The sequence below is a fragment of the Stegostoma tigrinum genome, chromosome 17 (genome assembly GCF_030684315.1).
Source record: "Stegostoma tigrinum isolate sSteTig4 chromosome 17, sSteTig4.hap1, whole genome shotgun sequence".
NCBI classification, from domain to species: domain Eukaryota; kingdom Metazoa; phylum Chordata; class Chondrichthyes; order Orectolobiformes; family Stegostomatidae; genus Stegostoma; species Stegostoma tigrinum.
Window position 1 is genome coordinate 19,460,521 of NC_081370.1, and position 20,266 is coordinate 19,480,786.

The 20,266-nt window shown below is 38.9% G+C and overlaps 1 protein-coding gene across 8 annotated transcripts in view; it reads left to right on the forward strand.

The window, feature by feature from the left end:
* The window catches only part of dagla (diacylglycerol lipase, alpha), a 319,027-nt gene that overhangs the window by 250,515 nt on the left and 48,246 nt on the right, over positions 1 to 20,266 (forward strand). For all 8 annotated transcript variants that reach the window (XR_007249020.2, XM_048545917.2, XM_048545916.2 and 5 more), the window contains 4 exons: positions 2,803 to 2,945; positions 4,795 to 4,863; positions 12,018 to 12,090; positions 13,563 to 13,756. Coding sequence is in view for 7 of the 8 variants with exons in the window: in XM_048545917.2 (XP_048401874.1) it covers positions 2,803 to 2,945; positions 4,795 to 4,863; positions 12,018 to 12,090; positions 13,563 to 13,756 (479 nt within the window). In the remaining variant the exon portion in view is untranslated. The remainder of the gene's footprint in view (positions 1 to 2,802; positions 2,946 to 4,794; positions 4,864 to 12,017; positions 12,091 to 13,562; positions 13,757 to 20,266) is intronic.

Below are 20,266 nucleotides of genomic sequence, written 5' to 3' on the forward strand. Positions count from 1 at the left end.
TACAGTACTTCAGGTGTGGTCTCATCAAGGCTCTGTATAACTGCAGTAAGATACTCTTTCTTCTGGCCGCACTAAACACCGATTTACCATTTGGCTTCCTAATTGCTTGTTGTATCTGCCTGTCTACTTTCATTGACTAGTGTACTAGGACATGCAGATCCCTTTGTACATCTGCGTTTCCCAGGACCTATGTGCATATATTTAACCTGCACTAATATGTGAACGAACATTTGATTCATTACCAATAAATATGGGCAGTGGATAAATTAATTGTATGTGTTTATGTGTGGGTTTTTGGAATTGCGGATGAGATCTTCACATTACATTAACTTTCTCACTGGATGGAAAAAATGTTTTTTATTTATTTTATTCTTGCTTGCTGATCACAGCACATGTGTAACTATTAATTGGTTAGTGTCATCTCTTTGAGAGCAATAAGAATATATTTTGCATTCGCATCAACTCACGCATTAATATACATCTGGACAGGTTCCTGTCAAGTAATAAAGACATTTGATGCTAATGCTTGCTTAAGTGTAGGATCGTTTGGTGTCAAAATGTTGAATAGTACACTCAGCAACCCTCTGAGTAACTGCCGTATCTGACAGTTGAAAAATATTTGGGACAGACAACTTATGTGATATTTTGGCAATGGTGGGCTTAATTATGATATCTCTGCAAGACAGGTTGAATAACTCTAGGTTCCAGCTCATTGCCAAATCAACTGAACTGAATTAGTTAATCTGTTTTGGCATTTGCTGGATTAGCAGAGGTGACTGTCTTTCAAACATTCATTTTACGGATAATGTCAACAGAGGAGCACCATTCCAGGAGAATAATGATGTTTATAATTACTGTGAGTACACTTTGTGTACTAAATATATTGCATTTATTTACATAGTGTTGAATAGTTGTGGCTGCCTGTATTTACTGAGTTAAAGTTTATTTACAATCCGTATATAAAGCAATGTGGAGCTGGAGGAGCACAGCAGGCCACTGCTATAGACTACTCATTGCACCCGCTGCTCCTGACCTGGCCTCCTCTACATTGGTGAGACCACCGACGGCTCAGAGACTGCTCTGTCGAGCACCTGTGCTCTGTTTGCAACAAACGACGACACCTTCCAGTCACAAACCACTTCAGCTCCCTCTCCCACTCCCTGGGCGACATTTCTATCCTGGGCCTCCTCCAGTGTCACAATGATGCCACTCGGAAACTGGAGGAGCAGCACCTCATGTTCCACCATGGTCTCAATGTGGATTTTACCAGTTTCAAAATCTCCCCACACCTGGCCTCATCCCATGACCAATGCACCCTCTCTTCCCCACATCCTTGACTTGTCACAACCTGTCCATCTTCTCTCCCACCTATCCACTCCTGACACCTCACTGACCAATCCCCACCACTGCCTACCTACATTCACCTATCACCATCCCACCTAACTTTCTGAGCCCCACCCCTTCTCTCTCAATTTATTTCTGAGCTCCCTTCCTCCTCCCCCATTTATGAAGAAGGATCCCGACCCGAAACGTCAGCTTCCCTGCTCCTCTGATGGTGCCTGGCCTGCTTTGTTCGTCTAGCCGCACGCTGTGTTATCTCTGACTCCAGCATCGGCAGTTCTTACTACCTCTTTATAATCCATATTATGGCTTGGTTGCAGGGACAGGAGGTACTATGAAAATAGGTGGGAAAGCAAGTTGCAATGAAGAAATAAAAAGTTTACAAATGGATATGGGTAGGTTAGGTGAATGGCAGATGGCATTTGATGTGGATAAATGTGAGGTAATCCACTTTGATTGAAGAAATGGAAAGGCAACTTATTGCCTGAACGGAGAGAAACTTCATAGTGTTTCAGTGCAGAGGGAATTGGGTCCTTGAGCATGAATTGCAGAAAGTAAGAATGCAGGTACAGCAGGCAATAAATAATGCAAATGGAATTTTAGCATTTATCGTGAAAGTAATAAGAGTATTAAAGCAGGAAAATGTTGAAACTGTATAAGACATTAGTGACACTATACCTGGAACATCATACAAATTTTGATCCACTTACTTAGGAGGGATGTGGTTGTATTGAAGACAGTTCAGAGGAGGTTCGTTAGATTGATTCCAGAGATGAGAGGTTATTTTATCAAGAGAAGTTGAGCAGTTTAAGCCTGTATCTCTAGAGTTTTGAAGAATGTCAGGAGATCTCATTGAGGCATGTAAGATACTAAAGGGAATTGACATAGTAGATATAGAGCAGATGTATCCCCTATGGGGCAATCTGGAACAAGAGCTTATAGATCAGGAGTAGCAGATTTAAAACAGATGAGGAGAAAGTACTTCTCTCAAAGGGTAATGAATTTGTGGAATTAACTATCCCACAGTGTGGTGGATGCTGGGACAGAGTAAATTTAAGGAAAGGGATAGGTTTTTAAATAGTAAAACGTTGAAGGGTCATGGAGTGCTGGCAGGAGAGTGGAGTTGAGCTGGGTTGAGAACAGGCTCAAGTGGCTGAATTGCGGATTCCTACTCCTAATTCATATGGTCTTGTGTTATGTTCTAAGTGAGATATTTTGCCGAAGGCTAATCGGTAACTAACGGCTATGGAAGACCAGGCAAATCAAGCAATGGATGTAGTTTTTCAATAAGGGGTAAATTGTGGTATTGAAATGTCCTAATTAAATGGTGATAACTCGATGTAACCATTTATTATAATGACAAAACAAATTCTTTAAGGCCATGCCATTTATGAAGGTAAGTTTAAAAAAAAACCATCACAAATATTGTTTGTCATTATATTCCCGTTATTTTACTACCAGGTAAAAGGGACCAAACATTACGGATTAGTTGTGGTTGGACATTCCTTAGGAGCTGGAACTGCAGCCATTCTTTCTTTCTTGCTCAGACCTCAGTACCCTACACTACATTGTTATGCTTACTCTCCACCTGGAGGACTTCTTAGGTAGGTGAACTTTATCTAATCCAGGTTACAGAAAACTACCAGAGTTAGTAGCTGCATGGACTGATATAGGACAGGGAAAAAAACACTGTTGCAGATGAGTGATATTGAGTTTGCCTACTGTATTAGTGACTTATTTGATTGATTAAAATACAAGAAAAATGGTACTGTATGATTTAGACTAAATAGGGATTGAATTGTGTCTGAACTTTGTTAATACATTATCTTTAATATTTTAAAAACATTGTTGCTATACACACATTACATTTTATTTCAAATGGAGTGCACCTCATGTGAAATTGATGGTAGTATTCCAACTAGCAAATTCCATCCCCAGACTAATAGAATTTGAACTTGAACGTCTGCTGACTTCATACCACTTACGGTGTTAGGGAGGCTAGTATATTAAAAACAGTCAGTGTGTGGAGATTGTACATATGTAAAATAGTCTAAAAGTGATGGGTACTTCTAAACTGCTGTAGAAAACTGATGATCACATTCCATTCTTCAAAGTTCATGACCGGACTTTAAATTCAGTCTGTTGTGTTTTACTAATTAGCAGTAATTAGTTTTTTTTAGGAACATACAATTAAACAAAACTCAGTAATGTATTAGGCACAGGAGATCCTCAAGTTTGCTTCAAATGAGTTAACAAATGTGTTAAAATAGCAGAAATTTGAATCAATGTTTTCTGTTGCACAGAAAATGTTCAGCCCATTTAAAAAGCAAGAAGAATTTATAAGAATAATTAGCCCAGGGGACTGAGAAGGAGAATGGATGAGTCACTGTTGTTTCAACTTCGAGATCCTAATTCAAAGTCCATCTGAACTGGCCACTGAATAAGTGTGATAAATGGAAATATGGTGCAGATGAAGATGCTGTACTCTTCTTGGGGCTAAAGCACATATACCGACTTGATCAGAAACTAATGGACACCGATGTTGAATGCCCAATATGGAAAATGTTTTGTTCTCTGCTCTTAACATTGCCTACCTTAATTTTCAGAAGGTCCCCACAATGAGAAGTAAAACAAGCATTTGATTACATGAGATACCAGTTGAGTTCCAATTTACATTAACAGAGATGTCAAATGTAAAATAAATTTATTTAAGGATATACCTAAAGGACCTAATCATGCTTCTATTGGTTGTGTTTTCTGAGCATTCACTCATATTAACTGGATTGACTTAATTTTTTCTTAAATTTCCTTTGCATCTTTATCAAAGTACAGCAGAAGTATTAAAAAAGGTAGAATATGATGATAAGTATATGTTAAAATAAAATATTTGAGTTCTCCTTAACCTTGCACACAAAACCATCACCTATTGTAGTATGAGCCTTAAGAGACTAAAATATCCCACTACTGGTCTGTGCTCCATTATGCTTTGATTACTTTTACAGACATAATTTGACTTTGCTGTCTATGGATTAGGAGCATATCATGCAGAATCTATACTCCTAGTTCTAAATTAACAATCTTTCTGCGATATAGTTCTCCGAATATTGGCCATGGACAACTTTGGAATTGATTGCGATTGGCTCAAGATCAAATAGCATGTTGATGGCTACAGCCTGTACTTTCAAATGAAGAATGGCTACTTGGGCAGATTACTTGAAACCTTTGGTACCCATGGAACCGTATCCTAGCAAGAATAATTGTCTTCAGGAGAGGAAGGAAGAAAGTAAATGCTAATCTTGTCCTATATGAAAATTTATCAGTTTAATATTAGATCAGTTTTAATAAGTATATCTTTTGTGCTTTTTAAATATGATCATTTGATGTTCGATATTAAATTTTCTTTCAGATGACTGTGCCTCCAATTTAATTGTTCTTTTCCAATTTAATCCTCAGCTCCGATGCTATGGAATACTCCAAGGAGTTTGTGACATCTGTCATTCTTGGCAAGGATCTGGTACCAAGGCAAGTCGAGGAATCCTATTTAAATTTTATCATGCTCTTAATCCACTGTACTATATTGCAACTTCAATTCTGTGCTTTTTGACTATTTATGATTTTGATTGTCTGGCAGAATGTTTACAGATTTGAGGCTTAGTTTTCTAAGAACCAGCTTTATTTAATTGCTTTTCATTGATTTTCACTTTGTATTGCTATTCACCCAGATTGATCTTCCAGTTGTGGAACACGTGGAAGAACTATTTATCCAGTTAGCCCTGCTATTTCACTTTTGGTGGTTTTTTTTTAATCTTAGAAAGGAAATGAGCAGGAGCTAGGCAGTTTGCAGTTGTTAATGATTGCATCATTTTATTAATTAAAAATAATCTGGTACTTATTTGGATAATTTAACTGGCATTGTCAGAAATTCAAATTTCATTGAGTATGTGGTGGTTTTGCTTATCTGCTGATGGCTTTGAGGAGAACCATTCTATTGTGAAAAAAATATTTGAGATGCTGCTTCATAAGTTAGCAGATATCAAATCTTTGTTTTCTTTAGTGAATTGCTGAATGTATACAGCTGTTAGTTTGATTCAATAATGAATGTCGGATACAAGACCAGCACTTATTTCAGAAGCTGCACCATTTGAAATTTTTGAAGAACTTCAGATTGCCATGTGGTTATTATGATCTTTTGTATGTTATTACCTGAGATATAGATCCAGAGATTCCATGAGAATTACAATCCGGAAATTGGGCTTGCCTGAAATCCAAAACCCTACTTTGATAGTCTGATAAAAACAAAATACTGCAAATTCTGGATATCTGAAAGGTACGCAAAGTACTAGAGAAACTCAGCAGGTCTGGCAGCATCTGTGAAAGAGAATTAACAATTTGAGTCTGGTGTAACTGTTGTTCAGAACTGGGAGGTACCCATCATCTTGTTTGGGTTCAAAATATGAAGGATGTGAAAAGTGGTCACCTGATTACACAGTAGGAGGGAGATGGAAAGCGCTGCTATGAACAAACCAAAAGATGAAAATGGAGATCCCATTGGAGAGACAAACACAACCTCTTTAAGGTGGTCATACCTGAAAGAGAAGTGACAATGAATGAAATACTTCAATAAAGGCAAAATACTGCTGATACTGGAAATCCAAAATGAACACAGAATATGTGGAGAAACGCAGCTGGTCTGGCAGAAATTCTGCAGAGAGTCAAATGGAGTTAATGTTTCAAGTCTATTACGACTCCTCTATGGGTTCCCAGTTCACACTGTCCCCCATTCCCAACTGGCCTGAACTGCTCCTCTGGTATACAAGTTTGTTAACCATGACATCCAACATTCCTCACTCCTGATCCCAAGCTGCATCACTTGAGTTCTTATAAAACAGCCTTGTTGGGCCCCCCCTTGTCAGTGTTAGTTAATGTAGATCTGTTTCAGAGTCAACTAGAACAACTCCAGAGTTCATTTGCAGCAGGTGATTGACGTCTCTATTTAAGACCTGAGTCCTTACCCAGTGGGATAGTGGGCCTCAGCACAGCAAAAGGGTCCAGAAGTGACAATGACACTTTTCTAAATCTCTGACTGTCCTTTGCTGCCTAATTCAAAATTGGAATTTTGGAGTCATTCTGTATTTAAGTAATACTCTGCTTTACATTCTTCCTGCCAAAATGAATAACTTCACATTATACTTCGTCTGCCAGATTTTACTGTACTAGTTCAACTCATCTGCGTCCTTCTGCGACTTCCTTATAAGTTTTGAACAGCAAACAAACCAATCTGCAAATTTAGCTATTATGCCTTCTCCAAGTCAGTGATATGAGGAAGGCAAAAACTCATTACACAGGACTTCACCTATCGTTCCCAGCCAGTCAGACAAAGTACCATTTCTGCATTCTGTTTTCTGCCAGCAAGTCAATCGTCTATCCATATTAATTAGACCATGAGCATTTATTTTCTGCAATAACCTTTGCTATAGCTCCTTATCAAACGCCTTCTGGAAATTCAAGTATAGGACATCTGTGGAGACACCCTTTATCTACATTTAGCGAACATGATTTCCCTTTAACAAAAACATGTTGACTCTTCCCAGTTACTTCAAGATTTTTCTAAATGTGCAACTATGATTTATTTAAGGTTGGAATCTAACACCTTCTCCATGACAGATGTCAATTTAACTGGCTTATATTTTCCTATTTTCTGTCTACCCCCTCCCCCCCATTTCTTTAATTCAGGGATTATATTTGCTATTTTCCATTCCAATTGAATCTTCCCTGATTCCAGGTAATTTTGGAAAATTAACAGCACACATCTTCTACCTTTTTAAGATCCTAGAATGAAGTAGTGGGTGATTGTAATTTCACTACACTTCCCACTCCCTTTTACTTCCTGATTTCTAATTGTTAGTTGTATTTTTGTATTCTCTGTAATGAAGTTGCATGCAAAATATTTGTGCATTTCGTATGCCAATTCCTTATAATCAACTATTAATGTCCCATTCTCACTTTCTAAAGGACCAGCACCCATTTTACTTGCTCTTTTCCTTTTTAACTACTTGTATTGATACCCTTAGCTAAGTATGCCAGTTCACTTCTACCATTTCAGTTTTCAGGCCCTTTATTTAGGTTTAAAATACTGATCTTACACCCAAATTCTCCTTTTCAAACTGGATGTAAAACTCAATCATGTTGTGGTCGCTGCTGTTTAGGAGTACCTCCACTCTGAGGTCATTAAGTTATCCGTAACTTCTTTGGTTGGTTCCAAAACATGCTGCTGTAAGGAATTATTTCATAAATATTCTTTACACTTCTTATCCAGGCTACTACTACCATTCTGACTTTTCCAGTTTACACACGGATTAAAGTCACCCATGGTTGTTGGTATCTTTTTATCACAGTCACCCTGTATTTCTTCTTGTATATTTTGTCCCACATTATGATTGTGATTACTGTTCGGTGACCTATAGCTAGACTAGTTCCAGAAAACTTAATTCCCACGCTGTTCCTCACTCCAACCAATTCTACATACTGAACTCCTGAACCAAGGTCGTCTCAAGCTATTGCACAAATGACATCCTTGATTAACAGTGTGATTCCTCCACCCTTACCAGCTTGCTAAATTCCTTGAATGCCTCATACTCCTCAATATTCAGGACCCAACTGTTGTCATCCTGAAGCCATAACTCTATAATGGTTGTCACATCATATTTGAATGTGTGCAGTCAATTTATTTACTTTGTTATGAATGTGCATTCAGATACAGAGCTTGTAATTTTGTCTTTTAGTTATCTTTGTAAAATCTAGTCTTAACTGTTGGCATATTTCTAGTTTCCTTTCTTCCTGCCCCTTCCCATCATTTTCTGATCATCACTTCCCATATTGCTATTTTGATCTCTTTCCTTGGCTACACTTTTTGATTTGCAGCATACTTCTCCTTTTGATCACATTGCCACCACTATTTAGTTTAAAACCCTCTCTAGTCCTCTATCCACATGGTTTACCTGCACTTTACTCGGTACTGGTGTCCATGAGCAGGAACTCACTTCTCCCGCATCAGTCTTTAAGCTGTGTATTCATCTGTTCAATTTTATGTACCCTATGTCAAGATGTTTTATTAACTTAATAATCAATTTGTCCCCTACCACAAAAGGTTAAGGACAGAAAAGACTTTAATCAATTGCCCGAGATTCACCAAACAGCTAACTCTTTAATAGACCAAGAACAAATTCTATTCAGCTCCAATGAATCTGACTGTATTTCTACTACCTGCTTCATGGTCCTCACTACATCTATTTCTCTATCTTGTTCAAGCTTAAGCAATCTTTTTGAGATAGAACAGTGAAGAAGTCTTACTTTAACAAATTATCAGAGGGATTCTACAGTACAATGTTTGAATAGTTAATTTGTACATTTTGGAATTTATTTGATGAGCTGTTTCTTTAATTACATCATCTTCCACCACTTTAGTCTCTTCCCTGAACTGCTATCTCTTGATTTGAGCTTCATGTGATCCTTTATGTCTAATAGACAGATTTTCAGTCACTTCTAAATTTTCTGCCAAGTATTCTACAGTTCCCATATGTCAACACTCAATGTGCACTGAATGAGGTATCCTGATTTCCTTTTGAGCTAATTCATGTTAGGCTGAACATAAAATGTAACATGTAGCATTACCATCAGGTAGCTTTATAGATTGTATTACGTTGATGATCACAACATGCCCAACAGAACTTTAAGACTATACTGACTTGAGCTGGAAATTTGTTCAAATAATTATGCTGTTTAAAACTCCAGCCATTTAGTAATTTCGGGTGACTGTCAGTCCCAGATCATAAGTACCAAATAAATTTATTCAACTTTGACTCATTTAAATATGAATTCAGAAGTTTTGGAATCATTGTTACACGAGATACAGACCTGAGTGAGGATTTAATTGTTGACCACTGCAACTTAACATCATTAATGATGAGCTAATGTGACACAAAGTGCCTTGGGATAATTTGATGAATGCAATGTGATGAAGTTGGAGAAAGCATGCCACACTGATCTAGATACATTGCCAATTTTGCGCAAAATTGTACAAAATACTTCAAGCAAATTGATTTTTGAATCAATATAAAAGAGAACAGAAAATCAGTCATGCATTGTTATATTCATGACATACATTTAAACTTTTGATCTTTTGCATAGTTGCATTAGCCCAGATTATGCTAATATTTGATTGACTGTTTTAGTTACTTCTCTTCCTCTCCACCCATCATTGGCAGATCTGATCCTCTAATGGAAAGGATATCTTTTGACTTTCAGCCCTGCCTGTTTAATGGCATTGTCTGGTGCATGGGTAACTCAACTACATTTTTCAAACATGTAGGCATTTGCTGGGGCTAGAGAAATCATTATGCACAAAATCATACACAAACAAGATTAGTTAAATTTCTCATTGTATAGAAACATTTACATGCATCCTTAAAATTCCTAAAGAATGTTACTCTTTCACCATATTGCTTGTGAATGTGGGAACAATGATAGGCTATTTAGCCCCTTGAGCCCTTTCTGCAATTCATTTGGATTATGGTTAATCTGTACTTGACCTATCTACCTTTAGATATGTATCCTTTAATATCATTGTCTAACTGTTATGACCATTGACCGTTTAAAACATGATGTTTTAAACTATCTCCTTCAATTTAATAGAACATAGAACATGACAGCACAGTATAGGCCCTTCGGCCCTCGATGTTGCACCCGACCTGTGAAACCAATCTGAAGCCCATCTAACCTATACTATTACATTATCATCCATATGTTTATCCAATCACTATAAAATGGAATAGTGGGGAGGGTCACATAATATCACATCAGGTTTGCTTTCAGATGAGCATATCATATTGAGCTGCCATACAGGCTGTGACTCAGACTGAAACTTATTGAAAATAGGGCTAAAATTTTAATGTCTGAATACAAAAGAGAAGGCAGCAGTTCTTGCTGCTTTGACACTCTACTCGAAGTCAGTTAGACAGAAACATTTGGGGAAGACAACCCACAACAGCTGCTCATATGTGAGAAACATAGAAGATAGGAGCAGGAGGAGGCCATTCACCACTGAAAGCCTGCCCTGCCATTCTTCATGATTATGGCTGATCGTCCAACTCAAAATCCTGCTTTTACCCCATAACCTTTGATCCCATTCACCCCAAGTGCATCTTTGAAGATATTCAATGTATCCTAGTCGCTTTTTGAATACATGCAATGTGCATCAACAGGTCCCTTACTCTATCGGTGAAGAAATGCCTCCTCATCTACATCCTAAATTGTCTACCCCAAATCCTCATACTGTGACACCTGGTTCTGGACACACTCATCATCGGGAACATCCTCCCTGCATCTACCATGTCAAGCCCTGTTGAAATTTTATAAGTCTGTATGAGACGCCCCCCCCACTCATTTGTCAGAACTCCAGCGAAAACAATCCCAACTTAGTCAATCTCTTCATATGTGAGACCTGTCATCGTCAGAATCCACCTGGTAAACATTCACTGCACTTCCTCGACAGCAAGAGCATCCTTCCTCAGAAAAGGAGACCCAAACTGCACACACTATTCCAGGTGTAGTCTCACCAAGACCTTGTATAACTGTAACATATTCCTGCCCTGTACTGGAAACCTGCCCCAATGAAGGATAACGTACCATTTGCCTTCTTTACCGCCTGCTGCACCTGCATGCTTACCTTCAGCGACTGGTGTACAAGGATACCCAGGTCCTGCTGCACACTCCCCTCTCCCAATTTACAGCCATTCAGGTACTAATGTGACTTATTTTTCCTTCTGAAGTGAATAACCTCCCATTTATCTAAATTATACAGCATCTGCCATTGATTTGCCCTCTCACCCAACCTGTCGAGATCATGCTGAAGGATCTCTGCATCCTCGTCACAGTTCACCTCCCACTCAACTTGATATCACCTGCAGGCTTGGAGGTGTTACGTTTTGTCCCCACATCCAAATCATTAATATATATTGTGAATAGCTGGGGTTTCACCACCAATGACTGCCTGCCAATTTGAAAAGGACCCATTAATTCCTACTCCTTGTTTTCTCTCTGCTAACCAGTTTCCTATCCATCTCAATACACTTCCGCCAATCCCATGCGCTTTAAACTTGCACATTAATCTCTTTTGTGGGACTTTGTCAAACATCAGGCAAAAGAAAAGAACTGTTTGTGTTAACAACCAAGCGAAAAACTAGTGAGGGTAGAACCTACATTGGAAGGAATAAGGTTTATGAATAGTGTAAGATTACAGAATCAACAGAGTTTGAGGCCCATATGTTTAAGAGTTCAGTGAAGAGGCTTAAAGGGACTCTGGATGATACATCGTGGAGAAGCAGAGAGAAGAGATTGAGAGTTAAGAGGTATAAGATTACAGTTCTACACAAGTAGAATGTCCATTGCACTTTCTATAAATCACATTTGTTTGTGCAACTTCTCAATACCTAGTCCCATTAGATGAAAGATCAAATAGGTTGACTGCCATTGTTGTGTGCAGCTGTTTGGTTTCCAGATGAGGCATACAGGTTTCACACAAGTACTTTTGTTCTATTAAGTATTACCATGGGATATGTTCCTAGTTGTTACTAGCCGAGGAATATTAATAATGCATTGCCAATCTTATGTTCCTACAGACTTGGTTTGTCGCAGCTAGAGGTCTTTCGTAGACACTTACTTGAAGTGTTGCAGAAGAGCAATAAACCAAAGGTATGCCTTCCTATTCTTCTGACTTTTTTCTGTGTGTACTTCCTCCTTAAGTATTTTTTATTGAATAACGTGAATATACTATGGTAGCATGCATCAAAAGCCGGAATATAGTATTTTTGTTTGTGTTTGTAGGCATTTTGGAAAATTGATTGTTATTATTATCTGGCTGCTGTTATCAATTCAGAAACATCAGGACTGTATTCTTGACTAACCAATTTCCCAGTAGTGCAAAACATTATTTTTAAGCATGCTTATATTACATCTGTGCATTCTGTATTGCGAACTATTACACTTTGCAACAATGCGGTGTGTACTCTAATAGCTGGAAATGAAAATAAATTAGATTTGGAACAGTGGAAACAGTGCGTTCAGACAGGGTTGCAAGAGTTTGCAAGTAACAGGACAGGTGAAGAATTTATAGATGAGAGCAAAGATTTTGAATTCAGTAATTTAGAGAATGGGGAGGCCGTGGTGCTAATTAGAGATAGGCTCAAAGGTAAATGGAACTTAGTGTGGATAAGATACCTACAGTGTGGTCTTGAATATGTAGTGGAGTATAGGAAGCAAATGAAGTGATCATGGATTCAGGTTGACGGGAAAGGAGTAAGTTAAATCACATGGGATTCAGGGTGAACTTGCTGCTTGGATACAAAATTAGCTTACTAGCAGGCAACAGAGTGGTGGTGAAGGATTGTTTTTCGACTGGAGACCTGTTACCAGTGTTGTTCCACAGGGATCGGTGCTGGGTCCATTATTGTTTATTATTTATATAAATTGTTTAGATGAGAATATAGAAGGCATGGTTACCAAATTTGCAGATGACACCATAATTGGTAGTATAGTCGATAGCGAAGAGGGTTATCTAAGATTACAAAGAAATCTTGATCAATTGGGTCAATGGGCTGAAGAGTGATTGATGGAGTTTAATTTGGATAATTGCAAGGTCTTGCATTTTGATAAAACAAGCAAGTGCAGGACTTATGCAATTAAAAATGGGGCCTTGGGTCTTGTTGTAGATCAGAGAACTAGGTGTTCAGGCACATAATTCTTTGAAGTTTACGTCACATGTAGACAGGGTGGTTAAGAAGATGTTTAGCATGGTTGCCTTCATTGCTGAGAGCTTTGAGTATAGGATCTGCGACATCATGTCGAGATTGTACAGGATGTTCGTGAGGCCTCTTCTGGAATAATGTGACCTGTTCTGGTCATCCAATTATAGGAAGGATATTATTAAGCTAGAGAGGGAAGTTGCCTGGAATGGAGAGAGGCTGGATAGGCTGTGACTTTTTCACTGGGGCATAGGAAGTTGCGGGGTGACCTTTATAGAGGTTTATAAAATTATGGCATAGATAAGTTGAAGAACAAGGCCCTTTACCCTTGGGTGGAGGAGAATTTTGTCTTAGTCCAGTATTATCGATGAATAACATGATTCCAAATGTTTAAATTTTTTTAAATTAAAATTTTTTCTGCAGTGGAGAATAATCATGGGCGGTACTAAATGTATTCCTAAATCTGAACTGCCAGATGATGAGGAAGTGCCTAACATTCAGAGTAACAGGCAATGGACCTACCCCAGTGACCTTACTATCGCTCTTTCTGCTAGTGTGCCACTCTACCCACCAGGTCGGATTATACACGTCGTACACAACCATCCTGAGGAAAAGTGGTAGGTTCTATAAAATTGTTTGGCTCCAGTTCACGATGCCTTTTTGTCAACCTGTGAACCCATTTTCACCATGCCTTTCATGGTGAAACTCCTGACTGTCTTCTCGATTCGATTTTTTTGCCCTATTTGTTGCTGATGTGAGTGAAGAGTTGTATGTTCAAGTTTGCAGATAGGGTTATAGTAAGTATTGCAGATGGGAACAGTAAGTTGCAAAGGGAGATAGATTAACTGTGTGGACAAAACTATGGCAAATAGAGCTGAAGTTTGGACCAATGAAAGACAAATCAAATTTTTAAAAATAGTTGATAAACTAGAAACCGCAAAGAAGCGGACATTTGGTAGTCCAAGTACAGAAATAATTAAAAGCTAGTACACAGGTGCAAATCACTAAAGGCTGCTGCAGTGTTTGTCTTCATATCAAGGAGTCTAAACTGCAAAGGGAGAAAATGATGCTTCTATTTTACTGCGCTTAGATAAGACACCATAAAATTTACATTCAGTTTTGCATATCACATTATAGAAAATATTCTGGCTTTGGAGCAGGACATCCAAGATTCATCCAAATAATACTGGAACTCAAGTTATGATTAAATTATGAAAACGGGTGGAGTAAAAATTGTGTGAATTTGCCTGGGTGTAAGGGATTAAGGCATGATCTAATTGAGATGTTTCTAATGCTGGATGAATTTGCCGGAGTAGATGTAGAGACACTTTTATCAGGTGATGGAAGAATCAAGAGGGAGACATATAAAATTAGAGCTAGGAGCCAAAATTAGCAAACTGTTTTTAACACAGTAGTAGAAATTTCAAACACTTCCTCAAATGGCTGTGTATACTGTGATAGTTGGAGCTGTCAAGGTTAATAGATTTTGGTTGGTTAGGGGTTTTAGGGATCTGGAGAAAATTTGGCAAATGGTATTAATGTATAGATCAGCCATGACCTAATTGAACATCCCAGTGGGCAGAATAATCTACTCTTGTTTCTTATGTTTAAAGTTCACGCTGTGTTCCAATTTGTCAGGTTGCACAATGGTGTTTCTGTAGCTCTATATCACCATCTAGTGCCATAAATTGGGACCTGTAGTAGGAAATAAAAAAAAGAGCAAGCCAGATTTTGAAATGAGATCTGATGCAATGTCTTTAAGTTGCTGTGCAGGGCATTTGATCACATCTGCCAACAGTCACACTTGTCCATGAATATTTAAGTTTTGAATTTGCTTTTGCTTTGCAAGTTGCTGGAAATGTCAATTAGTAACATAGATGCTTGGTTTGATTAGACTCAGAGACCTGGCGATCAGGGCAACCAACTTCATATCTCCTTAACAAATATGATTGAAACACAGTAAAAGTAACAGCACAAGGAATAAAGTGGGTAAGTGCAGAAAAGAAATAGATGGGGAAAAAGGATAGGAGTAAGAGGAAAAGAGACAGATTTTTTAAAAATATAAAATCCATAATTTTATATTTTTTTTAGATTTCCAACTGCAGTTGTAGGATTTACTCACCCATATCTCAATCCAAAAGTGTCCGTGTAGTCTATCTTCCAGGTTAGCATACATACTATATTATTGAATGATATTGAAACTAGTATGTGTGATAATATTATCTGATCATATCATGACATGTTCACATCTTCTAAGTGAAAATACCTATTTGTGATTACCAGAAATTTTGCAAGTTCCGGGGTTTAGATCTTTCATAAAGATCAGGAAAGGTGGTAAAAGAGGGGGAGGTGTGACTTTGTTTGTCAAGGACAGTATAACGTTGGCTGAAAGAACATTTGATGAGGACTCATCTACTGAGGTGGTATGGTCTGAGGTCAGAAACAGGAGAGGAGAGGTCACACTGCTGGGAGTTTTTTTTATAGGCCTCTGCAAAGTTCCAGGGATGTGGAGGAGAGGATTGTCAAAACGATTCTGGGCAGGAGTGAAAAAAAGATTTGGTCATTTTGGGAGACTTTAACTTCCCCAACATTGACTGGAAATGCTATAACTCTAGTACGTCAGATGAATCAGTTTTTGTCCAATTTGTGCAGGAGGGTTTCCTGACACAGTATGTCAAAGGGCTGACAAGAGGGGAGGCCACATTGGATCTGGTACTTGGTAATGAACATGTCACAGATCAAGAGTTATAGATGGGGGAAGGGCAATTATAATGCGATTAGGCAAGACTTAGGAGGCGTAGAATGGGGTAGTAAAATGCAGGGGATGGGGAGAATCAAAATGTGGAGCTGGTTTAAGGAACAGCTGTTGTGTGTCCTTTATAGGTATGTCCCTGTCAGGCAGGGAGGAAGTGATAAGGTAAGGGAACCATGGTTTACTAAAGAAATTGTATCTCTTGTTCAGCAGAAGAGGGAGGCTTATGTGACATTGAGACACGGCGGTTCAGATGAGGCAATGGAGAGTTACAGATTAGCTAGGAAGGATTTAAAGAGAGAGTTAAGAAGAACAAGGAGGGGACATGAGCAGTCATTAGCAGGTAGAATAAAGGAGAACCCTAAAGCTTTCTATAGGTGTGTGAGGAATAAAAGGACGACGAGGGTAGGAACAGGGTCAGTCAAAGACAGAAGTGGCAAGTTGTGTGTGGACCCTGTGGAGATCAGAGAGGTGCTAAACCAATATTTCTCATCTGTTTTCAGTGAGGAACAGGAGAATATTGTAGAGGAGAAGACTGATATACGGGCTATCAGAATCGAAAGGATTGAGGTTAGTAAGGAGGAGGTGTTATCAATTCTTGAAGGTGTGGAGGTAGATAAATCCCTTGGGCCAGATGGAATTTTTCCGAGGATTCTCGGGGAAGCTAAGGAGGAGATGGCAGAGCCTTTGGCCTTGATCTTTGAGTCGTCATTGCCTACATGTTTAGCACCAGAGGACTGGAGGATTGCAAATGTTGTAAAGGGCAGTAGAGATGACCCAGGTAATTACAGACCGGTGAGCATTATGTCTGTTGTAGGAAAAGTTTTGGAAAGGATTATAAGAGACAGGATTTATAATCATCTAACAAACAACAATTTGATTGGAGATAGTCAGCATGGATTCGTCAAGGCCAGGTCGTGTCTCTCAAACCTCATTGAGTTTTTTGAGAAGTTGACTTAAGCATGTGGATGAGGGTATGGCAGTTGACGTGGTGTGCATGGACTTCATTAAAGCCTTTGATAAGGTTCCACATGGTAGGCTGTTGGAGAAAATACAGAGGCATGGGGTTGAGGGAGATTTAGCAGTTTGCATCAGAAGTTGGATTTCTGTAAGAAGGCAATGAGTGGTGGCTGATGGAAAATATTCAGCCTGGAGTCCAGTTACTAGCGGTGTGCCTCAAGGATCTGTTTTGGGACCACTGCTGTTTGTCATTTTTATAAATGACTTGGATGCAGGCATAGGTGGATGGCTCAGTAAGTTTGCAGATGACACTAAAGTCAGTGGAGTGGTGGACAGTGTGGAAGAACGTTGCAGGTTGCAGGGAGACTTGGATAACTGCAGAATTGGACTGAAAGGTGGCAAATGGAGTTCAATGCAAATAAATGTGAGGTGATTCACTTTGGGAAGAATAATAGGAAGGCAGAATACAGGGTCAATGGAAAGATTCTTGGTAGTGTGGATGTGCAGAGGGATCTTAGTGTCCATGTACATAGATCCCTGAAAGTTGCCACCTAGGTTGATAGTGCTGTTAAGAAGGCTTACGGTGTATTAGGTTTTATTGGTAGAGGGATTGAGTTCCGGAACCGTGATGCCATGCTGCAACTACACAGAACGCTAGTGCGGCCTGACTTGGAATGTTGTGTGCAGTTCTGGTTGACCCAGTACAGGAAGGATGTGGAAGCATTGGAGAAGGTGCAGAGGAGATTTAGCAGGATATTGCCTGGTCTGGGGCGAAGGTCTTATGAGGAAAGGCTGAAGGACTTGGGCCTGTTCTCATTGGAAGAAGAAGACTAAGAGGGGATTTAATAGAGACATACAAGATGATTAGATAGGGTGGACAGTGAGAGCCTTTTTCCTAGGATGATGACGTCAGCTTGTACGAGGGGGCACAGCTGCAAATTGAGGGGTGGTAGATTTAAGACAGATGTCAGAGGCAGGTTCTTTACTCAGAGAGGTAAAGGCATGGAATGCCCTGCCTGCCAATGTAGTTAACTCAGCCACATTAGGGGCATTTAAGCATATGGATGATGATGGGATAGTGTAGGGGGAGGGGCTTAGATTAGTTCGCAGGTTGGCGCAACATCGAGGGCCGAAGTGTCTGTTCTGCACTGTATTGTTCTATGTTCTATGAAATTCCATACCGTCCACACTCCCCAAAAAAATGCCTACTTTTACAATACAGCTGTGACATGATAGCTAATGCATTTCGGTGCTGAGTTGGGCAGCAAGGGAGATTTTAAAGATAGAGTGACTTGATGTGCTCAACACTGTCATATGTTGCTGTCCAACCACTTAAGGTTAAGGGAAAGTGCTGCTACCAATTCTCCTTTCTGTGCTGAGTATAGGAGCCTGTATCATATACAGTGGTCGAGGACAAACAACTTATGAGACGTTAACAGGAAGAGGTGCTTGTCTAATGACAGGATGTAATTAATTGTATGTTAGCAACAGGTACAGCTTACATGACTAGTTAGATATAATTAAAAAGAAAATTGGCAGCAAGGGATGACTTGTATGTCTCCATTCGGACTTCATACTAGACTGCCTCTTTCCATTGCAACAACTGTGTGAGATCATAAAATTGTTTGGAGCTTAATGGGGCTTTAACATTAACTATTTCAGAATCATTGCCTTACATAGCATCTCTCCTAAGTTTTTTTTCCATTAGTTAGCACTTATATGTTTAGGATGTAGCTAATTTTACATTTACTGCTCCTGTTATGATGGTACTAGTGGAAAAGGCAGATCCCAGAATGAAGGCTGGCTGGACAGATCAAATGCCTATTTTGGTTTGTTCAGTTTGTTGGCATGTTAGTCACTGGCATGCATTCATATGAGACTTTGGATTTTATTTTAATAAAGCAGCACAGTTTTATTAGTGAAAAGGAAGAAAATAAACTGACTCAGTTGCATACGTATACTAGAATTACAAAGAACTTACTGGGAAACAAGGTATCAATTGAAAGCATAATGCTGTGGATGATGAAAATGTAAAACAAATGCAGAGAATGCTGAAGAAACTCACCAGATCTGCTAATATCTTTTGGAGAGAGAAACAGAGTTAACAATACGAGTCTGGTATGCTGATTCTTCATCACAAGGTTTTCTTCAAACTACAGTTTCAACTTGTTTTCCAACATATCTGTTACAAATAGTCAAATCTAGTGAATTTTTTCTCCTATCTCAACTCTTTGTATCTGCTTAAGTGACTTCTTCCAGTTTCTGTCTCTTGAATAGGGAGGGGAGGCAAGTTTATGATTCTTTTCACAGATCTGATACCCTATATTTCTTGAATTCTCACATCCTGAACGTTTCTGCCCTAAAATGTCTTGGCTTAGAAACTTAACAAAGAAAATACTGCTACTGCAGTAAAAACCAAATGAACTGCGGATGCTGTAAATCAGGAACAAAAACAAAGTTGCTGGAAAAGCTCAGCAGGTCTGGCAGCATCCGTGGAGGAGAAAACAGAGTTAACATTTTGAGTCTGGTGACCCTTCCTCAGAACTGCTGCTGCTGCTGCAGTAACTGGTTTCTTCTAAACTGAACTAAAACTTCCTTGTTGGTAAACTTAAAGCTGCTTCTGAGCTCAACTGCTGATACATCCTGACTAAAACTCTGGTGTTTTCTAAACTGAACTAAAAACATTGTTGTGCTTACGCTACCTATTATAAATCTCAAAGTATGAACGGCTTATTCCATTAACACTCACGGGATCTCCCAAGCCCTTGATTACAATCAGATGTCTTCTTGGGACTGGTAAATTTAGTCTTTGTTTCTTGAGAAGTAACCTGAACAGCACTAACTGGCATATAAATGCCACCCTTCTTAATGCAATTTAAATTAAAGAACTGTTGATAATTTTAACAAGTCTTTCTTCCTACTAGCTCATCTCTCCCCATATCCCTGATTTCACATATTCAGGTGGCCTTAAGGTTTTTCCCAGTTCGTCTAGAATGCATTCACTTTGGACTTTGAAGATTACTAGGTCTTTGGCTTGAGGAGTTGACCTTCAGTCAGATTGTCAGCAAATCCTTTTCTGCTGGAGGATCATTTGTCTGTTGGATGTAATTTGTGGAATGTGCCATTCCTGCTAAACGCATAAGTTTTTTCATTACCTATTTGGAAGACCATTAATCTCATGAATGTCCTGTGAAGAGCATCTCTTCCCTGATAACTCGGGTAGGTGTCTAATTATTTCACCTCAGGGATTGGTCTTGATGAACATGGATCATGGAAGATGATTGCTCTGTTGAAGCATGTGCTTTCTTCCTTGTAGTAGCTTGGATTTTACGACAGGGCTTTTTTGACAATAAACAGAAACTGGATTTTGATCTGACTTCCATGGAGTTGTATGAAGCTCATCTCCATTTTGTTC